Below are 14560 nucleotides of genomic sequence, written 5' to 3' on the forward strand. Positions count from 1 at the left end.
ACTTTCCAGAGCAAATTGGCCCCGTTTAAGAATTCTTGGCTCCTGAAATTCGGAATAAATCGGGTTCTTCTAAAAGAAGCTTTATTTGGGATTCTAGGCTGAACCCCTCTGGACGGCACATAAGACGGCAAAGTGAAGGGGGCTCCCCGGCCCAACAGCTGAACCCCGACACCGCGTCACCGCTCAACCCGGCCCGGTGGGGCCGGCCCAGAACCAGGCCCGGCCGGCGCAGCGCGGGCGGGGCCCGGGCGGAGAGCCAGACCCGCCGCTGCCGCCGCGAGCCGTGACCTGCCCGCCAGACCTGGCGGCGCAGTCTCGCGGGATTCCTCAGCTCTCGCTCCCGGTGCCGCTCCTGAGGTGGCTAGAGTCCCGGACACTCCCGGGAGTCGTCTCTGGTCGCGGGGGTACGGTGGGCTGGACGGGAACGGGGAGGAAGGTGCCTTCGACCGCCGCCCGAGGTGAGGGTTCTTGAGCCCCGACTGGGCGGGCGGCCGCGGCCGGGCGGGTGCCGGGGTGAGCGGGGGCGGGCCTCGAGGGGTGCGGGGCGGGCGGGGGGCGCGCGCTTGTTGCCGCAGGTGTGGGGAAGGCGGCGGCGGTGGGACGGTCCGCACCGGCCAAAGTTTTCCCGGAAGTTGGGGAAAGGCGATGCCGGTCCCCGCGGGGCCAGGGGCAGGTGCCCGGCGCTGGGCCCGGGGCAGGTGCCCGGGGGTGGGGAGAGTTGCCCTGCCTGGCGCTGGAAGTCGGGGCATTGGTGTGTGTTGGGGGATGGGATGAGGGCGTGCGATTTTTCGTGGCTCCGGGCCCACAGCCTCCCTCCCACCGAAACTCCGTCGCCGCCGCGGGACAGCTTTGCTCATTTCCCTTTTCCGTGAGATCGCTACTCCCCCCAGCCCTTGAATACTAGTTTCGCTCCTCCGCAGTAGGAATCCTGGAAGTCTCCCTTTACTTGGCATTTTTAAAAACGTAAAAGTATGTCTCCAGAAGAGTGCCACAAAAACTCGCCCTTTAGAGTCTTTAAAGAATTGAAGAACTCATGAGATCTTAAGGAATTTCCCCGGGACTCGGTTTTCTTGTGCGTAATAAGATAGCGAACAGGGGCTTTTAGGTTTTACAATTCTATCAGCCCTTCTTAACTTATTCCTATCCCCACCATTTTCTCCATCTCACTCATCCAGTGCCCCCCTTTTACCCTGTGTTCCGTACAGCGCAAGCCTCCTATCATCCGTTCCCTAGAGATGAGACTTCCTCAGCAGGCGATAGATTCTGTGCCAAGGCAGGTGGAAGAGGATCTCGATGGGACGAAATTTTCCGTCGTTTTTCCGGTGTTAGTTACCTAGGGTGAAAATCTTAACTCTGCACTTTGACGTACGCATTTGAGTCTATGACAAACGTTGCTGATACACCCTTTTGGTTGTTTTTACAGTAATTGACCCAGAACTCATTTTCAGGAAAAAGGGCTTCCTTCAAAATGGTAAAATAATTAAACGAGGAATTTGAGCATTTTATCTTTGGATGGAAATCTGAGAATGAAAAGAGCGATTAATCCAAGCCATGTGGTAAAATTAGGAATTTGAAGAGAATGGAAACGTTTACATTTTTGTGGACATGTATTTTTCTACCCCTCGTACGAGGGCACAGTCTTTTCACCTGTGAACCAATTACTGTTCCCAGATGTATGAAAATGGCCTACAACATGACATTTTTCCCTAATCTGATGGGTCATTATGACCAGAGTATTGCGGCTGTGGAAATGGAGGTGAGTAGTTCTTCGTATCTTTATGGAAAAATAGTTTATGCTCTTTTCTGGAATAAACTATAAATAGGACCTTTTTTTAAAAAAAAAAAACACAGACACAGTAGGGGATTTCTTCAAGTTGTATATAAGTCCTACTTTGAATAAATCCCTCTGAGAATTAAATCTCCCTACTAACTTGCGCTCGTGTACATCTGTGGCCCTGCTTAGTGGATTTGCTTAAGATCGGGTTCATTTTATACGAAGTATAGTTATGAATGATTTTGCAATGTCTTGCACCTGTCAAATATTTTGCTCTCCTGAGTAAATTTTGGTAGTTCCTCTAGAAATGTGAATTCTGAATTTTCCTAATCGATTGAACGTGTAATCTATATTGCCTGGACTAAAAGTGCTTGGATTACATATATTTTCATAAGTAGTTGTTATGTTCACTTGGCCCTGTTTTTCTGAAGCAAATCAATGACTAGAAGATTTTGGGGCTGTAGATAGTGTTTTGCTAAAAAGTGATTTTTTTCTTTAAGCATAGTGCTTCAAGTATTCTTTGTAAGATACTGTTTAAAAAAAAAACAAAAAACAACACACACGTCAGGGGAGGAGCAGAGTGACACTAAAGATTGCCTCAGGTGCCTCAGTTACCTGCCTCTGGTTTAGAGATACGCAGATTGCTAGGGAGGTGTGGGAAGAAAGAGTTACCTGTAGAAACCTGTCCTCTCCTACAGATCTGTTAGGTGGATAACTTTCATGAAGGAAAGAAGACAAATGTTTCTGTAGTTTTTTTCCAGAAAAACTGAGGATAGTAAAGGCTTTTTCCCCTCAGATTGTTTCTTAAAGTTGAAACCCCGGCAGTTTTAATATAGACACAGCTTTAAAAACTGACCAGACTTGCTTTCGCAGCTTCTGAAGTCTTCCATTGTTGTTTAGTTGAATAGTTGTCCAGTTACCTCATTGTAGACTCATGTCTAAAATAGGAAGGCTTTTGAATACTAAGTAGAAGTACTTTTAAAAGATATTGCAAATTATATTACTATGATCTTTCAGTGGTTTTTCAAACCAGTGCAAGGTGTCTTTTTGAACACTGAACAGATGATGTGGTGAGACTTCCATTGGTTAATCAGAACCATTTTGATTGTTTAATCTGATTAAATAAAGTATGTAGTATGAGTAACTTCAAGGAATAATTATAACCTTCATTCACATTTTTTCTGATAAGTGTTTTATAACTCATATCTTATAGAGTTCTTAAAAATTTTTTAAAATCTGGTCTCCTTTTTGTATAGTAGCTACATGCATTTTGAATGCTGACATTGACCTTATAAATTCAGATAATTTAGAATTCCTTATCATAGAGTACCATTATGAAGATAGGGAGAGATGCATCCCTGCTATTAAATACTGTAATTATAAGATGATAAGAACTAGTTTTTGTTCTAGACATGTCTTTTTAAAACCAATTGTTTCTGACCCAAAAAAGGTTATTTTTCATTTACCTAGCTTTTTTCCCAGGTAGTTTTGTGTCTGGACTTGATATCAAGAAGGCATTTTTGTTCTTCCCTCCTTTATTCGATTGCTGACATTACTAATCTCTTCATTATATAATCTACACTTTCTCTTAGCCTTTACTATTAAGTTTTATTCCATAAATCACATTTCAGTTGGTTTAAGGATATAAAAGAAAGCAATCAAGCAGTCATTTAATACCAGCATTAACCTATGTTTACAAAAGAAGAAAGGGAAATGGAAAGGCAAAATAATATCAACCTAAATCAGACTTTAAATCCCTATAAATTATCTTTTTGGTCCAGTGTATTACGCTTTTCCTATTGCCCCGTTCTTATTTTTCCTTAGCCAGTGGCATTCTCTTTTAGTTCCTGTATTGAACGTCCAAAATTCTATAATTCGAGAGTTGTGACTTAAATATCATGCAGAGCTTCTTATCCTCTTTTGTGCCATTGACCCATTCTCAGAATTTTAAAATTTAAATAACATGAGTAGGATTACAGAGGAAACCAATTATATTGAAATGTACATCTATTTATAGCCCAGGTTAGGAAGCTTTGAACCTGTCATTATATAGGTGAAGAAACTGAAGCCCAGAAAAGTTATGATTTATCCAAGATCTGAGCGCTATAATCTGATGCAATCTTCTCTGTCAACATGGACCATAATGTCATCTTTAACGGTTTTTGTGGGGTGTTTTTTTTATCCTTGACCTTATTAGATAAAAAAGAAAATATTTCCTAGGATTAGAATGTCCTGTGTTAATTTCAATCTTTGCTGCTTCTTCCTAAACTTCATTTTGATAAAAATTAAGCTGGGAGATTTTTTTTTAACCTCTTATCAGCTTTACCTTTCTGTTTCTCATCCATGCCTTGAATACAAAGTCTTGTCAAAATTTTTAGATCAAAAATAAAATCCTTTGGCTTCAGCCTGTCCCCTCTGGTGGTGCCAAAGTGATTTCAGTAAAATGCAAATCCATGCAGTCCACTCTGGGGTTAAAATTCTTCACCATTTCCCTAAAGCTGGAAAAATAAAGACCTGACTAGTGCAGCACCTAAGGTTCTTTATATGAGACCCTGCCTTCCTGTCCGGCTTCCCATCTCGTTGCTTCCCATGTTACACACTCTGCTTCGGCCAAGCTGACCTGTTTGTAGATGTAGAATTCAGATCCATATTACTCCCTCTCACTTCCGTACAGTTGCACATATTGTATCCACTGCCTCCTGGGTTCCTTACCTACCCTTCTTCATCTGCTCAATTTCTTTACATCTCAGTTAAAGCAATAACTCTGTGTTTAGCGAAGTATTCCTTGCACCTTTCTCCCAAGCATATTTAATCAGCTCACACTCTACACTCTGATAGTACATAATATATACAACTGTTCTTATACTTACCGTGCTGTATTGCACTTATTTACATGGCTCTCTCCCTAGCTTTTGAGGTTGTTGAGAGTAGGGATGTTTATTCATTTCTATGTCTAATGCCTAGTACAGTGTACAGTGCCTCTGAGCATGGTAGATGTTCAATGAAGGCTAAATAAAGGAAAAGGAGATGTTTCTTATTCTAATAAATCATCAATGAGAATTTTCCCTCCAAATCTTTACCTTCCACCTTTATCTTCTGCAGAGTCCACGTGAAAGGCACTAATATTTTTTTTTTATTTTTTAATTTTTAACATCTTTATTGGAGTATAATTGCTTTACAATGGTGTGTTAGTTTCTGCTTTATAACAAAGTGAATCAGTTATACATATGTTCCCATATCTCTTCCCTCTTGCGTCTCCCTCCCTCCCACCCTCCCTATCCCACCTCTCTAGGTGGTCACAAAGCACCGAGCTGATCTCCCTGTGCTATGCGACTGCTTCCCACTAGCTATCTATTTTACGTTTGGTAGTGTATATATGTCCATGCCACTCTCTCACTTTGTCACAGTTTTCCCTTCCCCCTCCTCATATCCTCAAGTCCATTCTCTAGTAGGTCTGTGTCTTTATTCCGTCTTACCCCTAGGTACTTCATGACATTTTTTTTCCTTAGATTCCATATATATGTGGTAGCATACAGTATTTGTCTTTCTGACTTACTTCACTCTGTATGACAGACTCTAGGTCCATCCACCTCACTACAAATAACTCAATTTCGTTTCTTTTTATGGCTGAGTAATATTCCATTGTATATATGTGCCACATCTTCTTTATCCATTCATCTGTTGATGGACACTTAGGTTGCTTCCATGTCCTGGCTATTGTAAATAGAGCTGCAATGAAGATTTTGGTACATGACTCTTTTTGAATTATGGTTTTCTCAGGGTATATGCCCAGTAGTGGGATTGCTGGGTTGTATGGTAGTTTTATTTGTAGTTTTTTTAGGAACCTCCATACTGTTCTCCGTAGTGGCTGTATCAATTTACATTCCCACCAACAGTGAAAGAGGGTTCCCTTTTCTCCACACCCTCTCCAGCATTTATTGTTTGTAGATTTTTTGATGATGGCGATTCTGACTGATGTGAGATGATGTCTCATTGTAGTTTTGATTTGCATTTCTCTAATGATTAATGATGTTGAGCATTCTTTCATGTGTTTGTTGGCAATCTGTATGTCTTCTTTGGAGAAATGTCTGTTTAGGTCTTCTGCCCATTTTTGGATTGGGTTGTTCGTTTAATATTGAGCTGCATGAGCTGCTTGTAAATTTTGGAGATTAATCCTTTGTCAGTTGCTTCATTTGCAAATATTTTCTCCCATTCTGATGGTTGTCTTTTCGTCTTGTTTATGGTTTCCTTTGCTGTGCAAAAGCTTTGAAGTTTCATTAGGTCCCATTTGTTTATTTTTGTTTTTATTTCCATTTCTCTAGGAGGTGGGTCAAAAAGGATCTTACTGTGATTTATGTCATAGAGTGTTTTGCCTATGTTTTCCTCTAAGAGTTTGAGAGTGTCTGGCCTTACATTTAGGTCTTTAATCCATTTTGAGTTTATTTTTGTGTGTGGTGTTAGGGAGTGTTCTAATTTCATACTCTTACATGTACCTGTCCAGTTTTCCCAGCACCACTTATTGAAGAGGCTGTCTTTTCTCCACTGTATATTCTTGCCTCCTTTATCAAAGATAAGGTGACCATATGTGCGTGGGTTTATCTCTGGGCTTTCTATCCTGTTCCATTGATCTATATTTCTGTTTTTGAAAGCCCCTAATATTTTTATGTGGTTTACATATCATTCACCTTTGATCTGCCTGAGCCTAGTTCTAATAAAATACATCAGTTGATATCCTCTATGTTCTTTGCCATTATTAGCGTGACACATGTTTATTTTGAATTTATTCAAAAGATTAGATTTTTTAACCATTTATATTTATTTATATGGAGTGAAAGAATTATCTTTTGATTGGACCATTGTATTATAAACTATATGTGTCAGATTTCTTTTCAAACATTGTACTTTAGTACTTAATCTATAGTCCAGTCAAATGCTAAATTATAACGGAATATACCTCAGCTTTTACTTTTAAAAAGTGTTTTATAGTTTCTCTAAAGAACTGATTGTGTTTTACACTTCCAACCCAACTGCCTTTGGCTCCTGCTGGTCCCGGTTGAATTTCCAGTGTTTACTATGAATTAACGTTAGGATGAGGGGCTGAAGAATTATCTGTTGATTATGGCAACCAGTTGTGCCTTCTTAGCTACCAAGAATGTCATGTAAGTCAAGAGATCTATTTCCCTCCTCTTTTATGCCTTAGTTTTCATTATGTGTGATGGTTATCCTGGTTTATAGAATTTATAACATTTGTGGTCATTGCTGATCTGTGATTATATGAGATGGTTTAGGGCAGTGATTGTCAAACTTTAGTTCATAGACCAGCAGGTTGTGAGCATGTTAGAAATGCAAGTTCATGGACCCCATTCCAACCTACTGAATCATGATCTGTGAAAGTAGAGCTCAGGAAACTGATTTAACAAGCTGTCCAGGTGTTTCTTATGAGTGTTAAAATTTGAGACCCAGTGGTTTAGAGCAGGGAATGCAGACATTTTCTGTAAAGGGGTAAATAATAAATATTTTTGGCTTTGCAAGACATTCACTCTCTGTCACAGCTGTTCAACTCTTCAATTGTAGCCAATACAAATGAGTGTGGATGTTTCAATAAAACTTTACTTGTAAAAACAGATAGTGCATCACTTTTGGCCCACAGGCTGTAGTTTGCTGAACTCTGGTTTAAAGTACTTGAAAATGTTCTTAAGGATTACACACATAAAGCATGTAATAAAAATCATTATTGTGCATTCTTATTAATATGTTACCATATGTGTTATGTGTTATTTTCTTTCCAGATAATTTTAAGTCAAATTTATCACAAACCAAAGGATCTGACTGAGATATCCTGGTCCTTTAGTTTTGTTTCAGAGATTGCTTGAAATAAGGGACTTTGATTTTTTCCTTACTTTATTATCTGAGACTGAAGTCATTTGTATTACTACAAAGAGTTAATTTACAATTCTGAATAGTAACTTGGCTTTGTAATGAAAAGGATGTTGTACAGTCTAACTCTCCCAAGTGGAAAAACAAATGGTTGCTGGTTTTCCATTGTGTTGCTTTTTGTTTCATATCTAGAGCATTGTTTCTCAAATTGTGAGATTGATGTCCCTTGAGAGACTGATTTCATCCAGAAAGAGCTGAGACTGATCTAGGGAAAATGGAGACCAGAATTTTGTATTTTTCTTTTTGAATTGCCTTCATTAAGGCCTAGGCAAAGCGAAGTCATGTATTGTGTTTGGAACAGCATGTGGTTGTTCTACTTTTGAACAGTCTAAAGGGAAGTGAGCCAAAAAAAAAAAAAAACTCCTTTCCTTTCCACCTGTTAGTATGCACTAGTAAAATGTCTCTAATCAATTAAAAATAAAGGGATGGAGAAAAAACAAACTTTATAAACAAACTTTAAAGAAAAAATCTGTTTCTATTGGTTTTTAAACATATTCATCTGCTTTTAGATGAGTCTAGTGGACCCCTTCCTTTCCTCCTTATTCTCCACTCTTCTACCCCATACAAAAGGAAAGAAAATGTTTAGTGTGACTAACCTCTTTATTTTTCAGGGAAGACTTTCTGAAAATAGGTGTAATTATTCTGAAAGTAAGCTGTTGAGTCATTTAAAATGAAATAAATATAGAAAAGTATTCCAGATCAGTTGTGTGTTTAGTGGCTACTGTTGGATTTTTAATGTAGAAACTATAAACTTACCTTCCTTTCTGACATTGTACTGCAGTAGTAGGGAAAGTACCTTGACTAATTCTGAGTCTACAGAATCAGGGTTAGACCTGTATGTGAACAGAGGACAGTATTTCTCCTGGGAGTCTCTGCTGATAGGCACAAAATCCCTAGGGTCATTCCTTGTTATTCCACAGTCTGGGATATTATTAGTTATGTCTTCAGGAGAGCCTGTCCGCAAAGAGACATGGTTCTTTTAGACCATGGGAAGACTGTTGTGTTGTGATTTTTTTCCTTTCCTTGAGAATGTGGCATGTAGATAATGAAGTTGTATTACTCTAGTTTGTATATATGTATGTATTCATTCATTAATGTTTGTTGAATGTGTACCTGGATGTGAATTATAGTTTTTCAAGTTACAAGTTTTCTTCAAGTAAATTAGCTGCCTCTTTCTTTCTCCTCCTTCTGGGACCCTGATAATGCAAATTGTTAGTATGCTTGATGTTGTCCCAGAGGTCTCTTAAATTAAACCGTCCTCATTTTTTAAAAATTCTTTTTTCTTTTTTCTGTTCAGCTTGGGTGATTTTCACTACTCTGTATTCCAGTTCACTGATCTGATTCTCTGTATTATCTAATCTACTGTTGATTTCTTCTAGTGTATTTTTTATTTCAGTTATTGTATTCTTTAGTTCTTTTTAGTTCTTCTTTATAATTTTGAACTCTTTATTAAATTTCTCACTGTGTTCATCCATTCTTCTCCTGAGTTTGTTGAACATCTTGTGATCATTGTCTTGAACTCTTTATCTGGTAGATTGCTGATTTCCACTTTACTTAGTTCTTCTTTTGAGGTTCTGTCTTGTTCCTTCGTTTGGAACATATTCCTCTGTCTCCTCATTTTGCCAAATTCCTTGTGCTTATTTCTATGTATTGGGTAGGTAAATTATGTTTCCCAATCTTGGCGAATTGGTCTTATGTAAGAGACGTCCTGTGGGGCCCAGTAGAACACTCCCCTCTGGCCACCAGAGCTGTATGCTCTAGGGGTGCCCACTATGTGGGCTGTGTGGGCCCCTCTGTTGTGACAGGGCTAACAACTGTGAGCACCCTGGTAGGTGGGGTTGGTCCCCAGCCCTGCTGGCTGCAAGTCCCTGCCTTGTGTGGTGGCTGCCAGAGGTAGTGGTACCCACTTACCACTAATAGGCTAGAGGGAAGACTCCAAAATGGTGCTTGCCAGGACCAGTGTCCTCGTGGTAGAATGAGCTCCCCAAAATGGATGCTGCCAGTGTCTGTTTCCCCAGGGGGAGTCCCTGCCTTCTGCCTCTCTGGGAGCCTTTCTAAGATCAGTAAGAGGGTCTGACCCAGTCAGATTACTGCCTCTGCATTGGGAGTTGGAGTGTGTGAAGTTTTGCATGTGCCCTTTAAGAGTGGAGTGTCTGTTTCCTGCATCTCTCCAGCTCTTCTGTATGCAAGCCCTGCCGGCCTTCAAAGCTAGACATTCTAGGGGCTCATCTTCCCAGCGTGGGACCCCCAGGCTAGGGAGCCTGATGTAGGGCTCAGACCCCTGGCTCCTTGGGGAAAACCTCTGCAATTGTGATTATCCTTACATTTATGGGTTGCCTGCCCTGGGGAGTGGGTCTTGACTGTACTGTATTACTACCTCTCCCACCTGTCTCATTGTGGTTCCTTCTTTATATTCTTAGTGGTGGAAAATCTTTTCTGCTAGTCTTCAGGTTGTGTTCAGGTTGTGTTCATCAATAGTCACTCTGTAAAGCTGTAATTTTGGTGTGCCCGTGGGAGGAGGTGAGCTTAGAGTCTTCCTATTCCACCATCTTGGCCACATTCTCTAAGTTACAAGTTTTAAATTAAATAATTGACTCTTCAGTGGACAGATTATTCTGAAGTACCAACCACTTACTATATATCTTTGTTTAATTTCTAAAGGAAAGGTCTTTTGGAGAAATAGTTTAAAATTTGTAGTGCTCGCTAAGAAATACTTTAAAAATAACAAGTTTTCTGTTGTGGAAATAATGCAAATTTCTGTTTTTTATTCTTGTCTTGTATTCCAGGCCCTGGTTTGCATTTTTTAAAAAGAAGTTGACTTGCCTGAGATTGGTCACATTCATGATAATAAGTGGCAGTTTGTACCACTTGATTATACAGTAGTCCATTAACATTCTCAAAGAATTTACTCAACTCTTATAACCACTTTGACAGTATTTGCTCTGTGAAGTGTAAACATTTAAGGACCCCTTTAGATCTTTAGTGAGTCTGTTGCCTACCTAAGGCGCACCACTTTTTTTTTCAATCATTTTTTTAAACTTCTTCACTTTTTCTCAATTTTCATTACTATCACTAGAGGTTGGCTTTCATTTTGGTGACATTTTAAAGTAAGAAATAAAGCTCTTACCACTTCTTGAGAGTTACTGTGTGACACCATGAGTAGAAAGCACAAATCCTGAGATGAGAATCAGATGCTTTACGGTCACTTGGCCTTGGTCACTAGTAAAGTGGCTTCTTCCATGTACCAGGGGGATTCTGATTCATGCTTCGGGAAAGTGACAAATGTCTATATAACCTGCATCTTTATTGCTAAGGGAGGCAAGGTGCAGGCAAGATACTGCCACAAGCCCACTCTGCTTAGGCTTAGCTTTATGTATTTCTTAAAATCAAAATATTTTTCTTGGGCTTCCCTGGTGGCGCAGTGGTTGAGAGTCCACCTGCCGATGCAGGGGACGCGGGTTCGTGCCCTGGTCTGGGAAGATCCCACATGCCGCGGAGCGGCTGGGCCCGTGAGCCGTGGCCGCTGAGCCTGCGCGTCCGGAGCCTGTGCTCCGCAATGGGAGAGGCCACAACAGTGAGAGGCCCGCATACCACAAAAAAAAAAATAAAAAAATTAAAAAATATTTTTTCTTCTTTTGATCCCTCTCTATTAGCCTTTTAACCCAGAGTTTCTCTTCAGGACCTTATAGCACCAGCAACCCCGGGTCTATACTATGGCCCCTTCCATTATCATGTCATTAGATCATGGGGAGCTAGCTGGTGTGTTTTAAGGACAAGGTGCAGTATGACAGAAGTAGGCATTCTGAGAGTGTGAGTAGTACGCTCATGCTGCTTTCCTGTGTCTTTAAAATCTACTGCGGCCACTTGAAGAGGGAATCATATTGGCTACACCTGATGTCATAAATAGGTGACTAGAAAACACCCAGTTCATGAGAGGTCTTGGGCTGATGATCTCTAGATGTCCCATAATTGTGTCCAATGTCTACCAGGAACCATTAGCAGAATCAAAGTGGAAGGTTCCTTTTATTTATGTAGGGTTAATCTCCTCATTGGTACATACCTATGGCCTCACCAGCTTTATGTCCTCAATATGATGGGCCAGCGTGATGTCCTGTGAAATAGTGATATGGTCAGAGTCTCTGGTCAAATGAAATTGAGGCACAGAGCTGAAGAGCTGATATTACTCTAAGGTGGTGCTTCTCACACTCTGGTGTGCATCAGAATCGTTTGAAGGGCTTGTTAAAACACAGATCACTGACACCACCTCCAGAATTCCCGAATCAGTAGATCTGGGGTGGGATGGAGAAGTTACTTCTAACAAGTTTCCAGTGGGACGTGCTGTTGCTGCTTCAGGGACCACTCTTTGAGAATGACTGCTCTAAGGCAAGTTGGGGAAGATGTGTTGCTGTCCTTGTTAGGTGAAAGTAAATTCCTTTTGGAGGAAAAAGCATTGGCCAGATAAGAGCTGCATATGTGTTGCCGAGGCTGTACTGATTTGCTATAGTAGAGAGATCACATCTGGAAAAGTACTTTAGCCATTTGATTAAGGTTGCTTAAGACAATGTATTAATAACATATCCAGTTAAAATGGACAGGTGCCACCGATTACTACCCCTGAATCTGTTTTTGATGGTGTCACTCATCTCTGAAAGCCCTGTCTACAGTATTGCTTTTGATTTTCTATCATGGTAGAGGGAGACCTCTAATGTTTTTTGTTTTGCCACCTCGACCATAAAAATGTTTATCCAGGAAGCCAGTATGGTGATTGTGCTATTGTGAAATACAGCTATTTGAAGTAGACACACCTGGGCTTGGGAAATTACACTGGGTTGGGTTTGGGATCTGTTAGTTCGCATCCTCCTCCGGAGTTGCCCCTGTGTAATCTGAAATTGGCCCCCATACAGAGAGGGCAGGGAGAGACTGAAGAAGAGGCAGACCACTCCAGATTGGTAGGTGGCAGATTTAATAAGCAAGAACACTTACATATGAGGCTTGTCTTGGGTGGCCACAAGAAGAGTACATCTCCGCACCCACCCGCCAGAATCTTAAAAGTTTATATAGAGGCCTTCACTGGGCTCAGTCACACATACCGTCCAGGTGATCTCAGCACCACTTTACTCTCAAGGCTGAGGCCTTGGGCAGCTTGTAGTGCGGGGAAGGCCAGTGGAACATTCCTTCAAAGGACAGGAGAGGGGATGAGGGACTTCCGTTTGCCAGGGTCCAGCTCATGGGTCATGTCCTCTCGATTATCTCCTCCAACAGGGTCCCACCAAGCCCCTGTAAAAAGCCCAGTCTCTGAAGCTAGCACGTTGAATCTAGAATCAATACACTCCTATCAGTATTAGCACCATCTAAAATTTTGTTCTTTCCTCCATAATCCAGCACCCTCAAACCAATATAAATGTATAGTGTCTTACAAATAATGTATAATCCTTTTTTTCAGATTTAATTTTGACTTGACCCTCCCAGGGCATGATGGGGTAGAACTCTTCTTATAGATTGAGACATTGAAGCGTGGTGGGGATGGGGTATGAGGCTATTTATTTGCTTCTTACAAAGTAAATCTTTCAGATGAGTGCCTCAACAGACCAGGGATGAGGGTCTGCTTTGAGGGCTGGGGGTTCAGAGTCCTGTGTGGGGACTCTGAACCTTGTCATGTATCCCTGCTTCAGATCTTGACGTCCCACTGCCTTCTTATCACAATATCACTGGATCTCCAATGTGAAAGGGAAGCAAATTTAACTGATATAATTTGGCAACCTGCAGGATCAAACTGTGCCTTTGGTTTTCAACTTCAGCCTTGAGATAGTAAAGTGGTGCTGAGATCACCTGGACAGTATGTGTGACTGAGCCCAGTGAAGGCCTCTATATAAACTTTTAAGATTCTGGCTGGCGGGTACGGAGATCTGCTCATCCCAAGACAAGCCTCGTATTTAAGTTTTCTTGCTTATTAAATCTGCCACCTACCAATCTGGAGTGGTCTGCATCTTTTTAATCTTTCTGTTTCACTCCACACCTTGAGCCAAGAATTCAGGGATGCCAGTATGTCGCTCTCTTCCTAAGCCGAACAGCGCCCCTAGAAGCACTCACTTCAGCCCATAGTCCTTGAATATGTGATGGTCTTTATACCTTTCTCTGCTTGTCTGGCAGCAGCCACTCAGCCTTGTCTTCACTGGGCACATAATTCTAAGAAGTTCTTTGAATCTAAGTGATTATAAGAATAATGCAATTAGTTGTTTTTCTGGTATATACCATGGGCTGCCAGATTTCCATCTTTAAATACTGACAGAATGTTTGCTCGCTTTTGGCCCCAGTTAGTCTAGAAAATCAGTTCTAGAATTCTTCCCATTTCACCAAGGTCACTTACAACTTGTTCTTTATATAATTTTTATGCCAGTTATCTTCTTGGTTGCAAACAATAGAAACCAACTTTGACTAACTGAAGCAGAAAATGGGTGGATGTTGGGTAGCTTGTTGGATCAATGGAGAGGCTGGAGAACCAGGGAGAAGCACAGGGAACCAGAACACAGCTAAGATCATACCATGAGATCAGTCTGTCACCAGTGCCAATGCCAGTGGACACTTCCTGAACCATTGTCCCTGAACACTTATTTTGGCACTGTGGGTATTATTGATCCCACTGCAACTGCCTCAAATAATCTGACTGTTCTTTTATACAAGAATCTCAATACCTGGAGCATCCACGTGGCCAAGCTTAGATTATGTCCCTATGTTTTTGTTGTCAGGTTGCACCCCTGCATCTGTCCTTAAGCTTCTGTAGCATCCCACCTACTTTGGGATTCCCCAAAATAGGACTGCTGGGCAGATGGATATGGAAATGTTCATTGT

General features: G+C 41.1%; 1 protein-coding gene across 4 annotated transcripts in view; it reads left to right on the forward strand.

Annotated features, from left to right (window-relative positions):
• The first annotated feature begins 299 nt into the window (after positions 1-299).
• FZD6 (frizzled class receptor 6) overlaps positions 300-14560 on the forward strand; it is a 57325-nt gene continuing 43064 nt past the window's right edge. For 3 of the 4 annotated variants that reach the window (XR_012327300.1, XM_073794653.1, XM_019925023.3), the window contains exons 1-2: positions 300-458; positions 1424-1756. Coding sequence is in view for 3 of the 4 variants with exons in the window: in XM_073794653.1 (XP_073650754.1) it covers positions 1580-1756 (177 nt within the window). In the remaining variant the exon portion in view is untranslated. Of the gene's footprint in view, positions 459-1205; positions 1325-1423; positions 1757-14560 lie in introns of all 4 variants that reach the window. The other variant, XM_019925026.3, reaches the window with a different exon arrangement.

The sequence above is a fragment of the Tursiops truncatus genome, chromosome 17 (genome assembly GCF_011762595.2).
Source record: "Tursiops truncatus isolate mTurTru1 chromosome 17, mTurTru1.mat.Y, whole genome shotgun sequence".
In the NCBI taxonomy this organism is placed as follows: Eukaryota; Metazoa; Chordata; class Mammalia; order Artiodactyla; family Delphinidae; genus Tursiops; species Tursiops truncatus.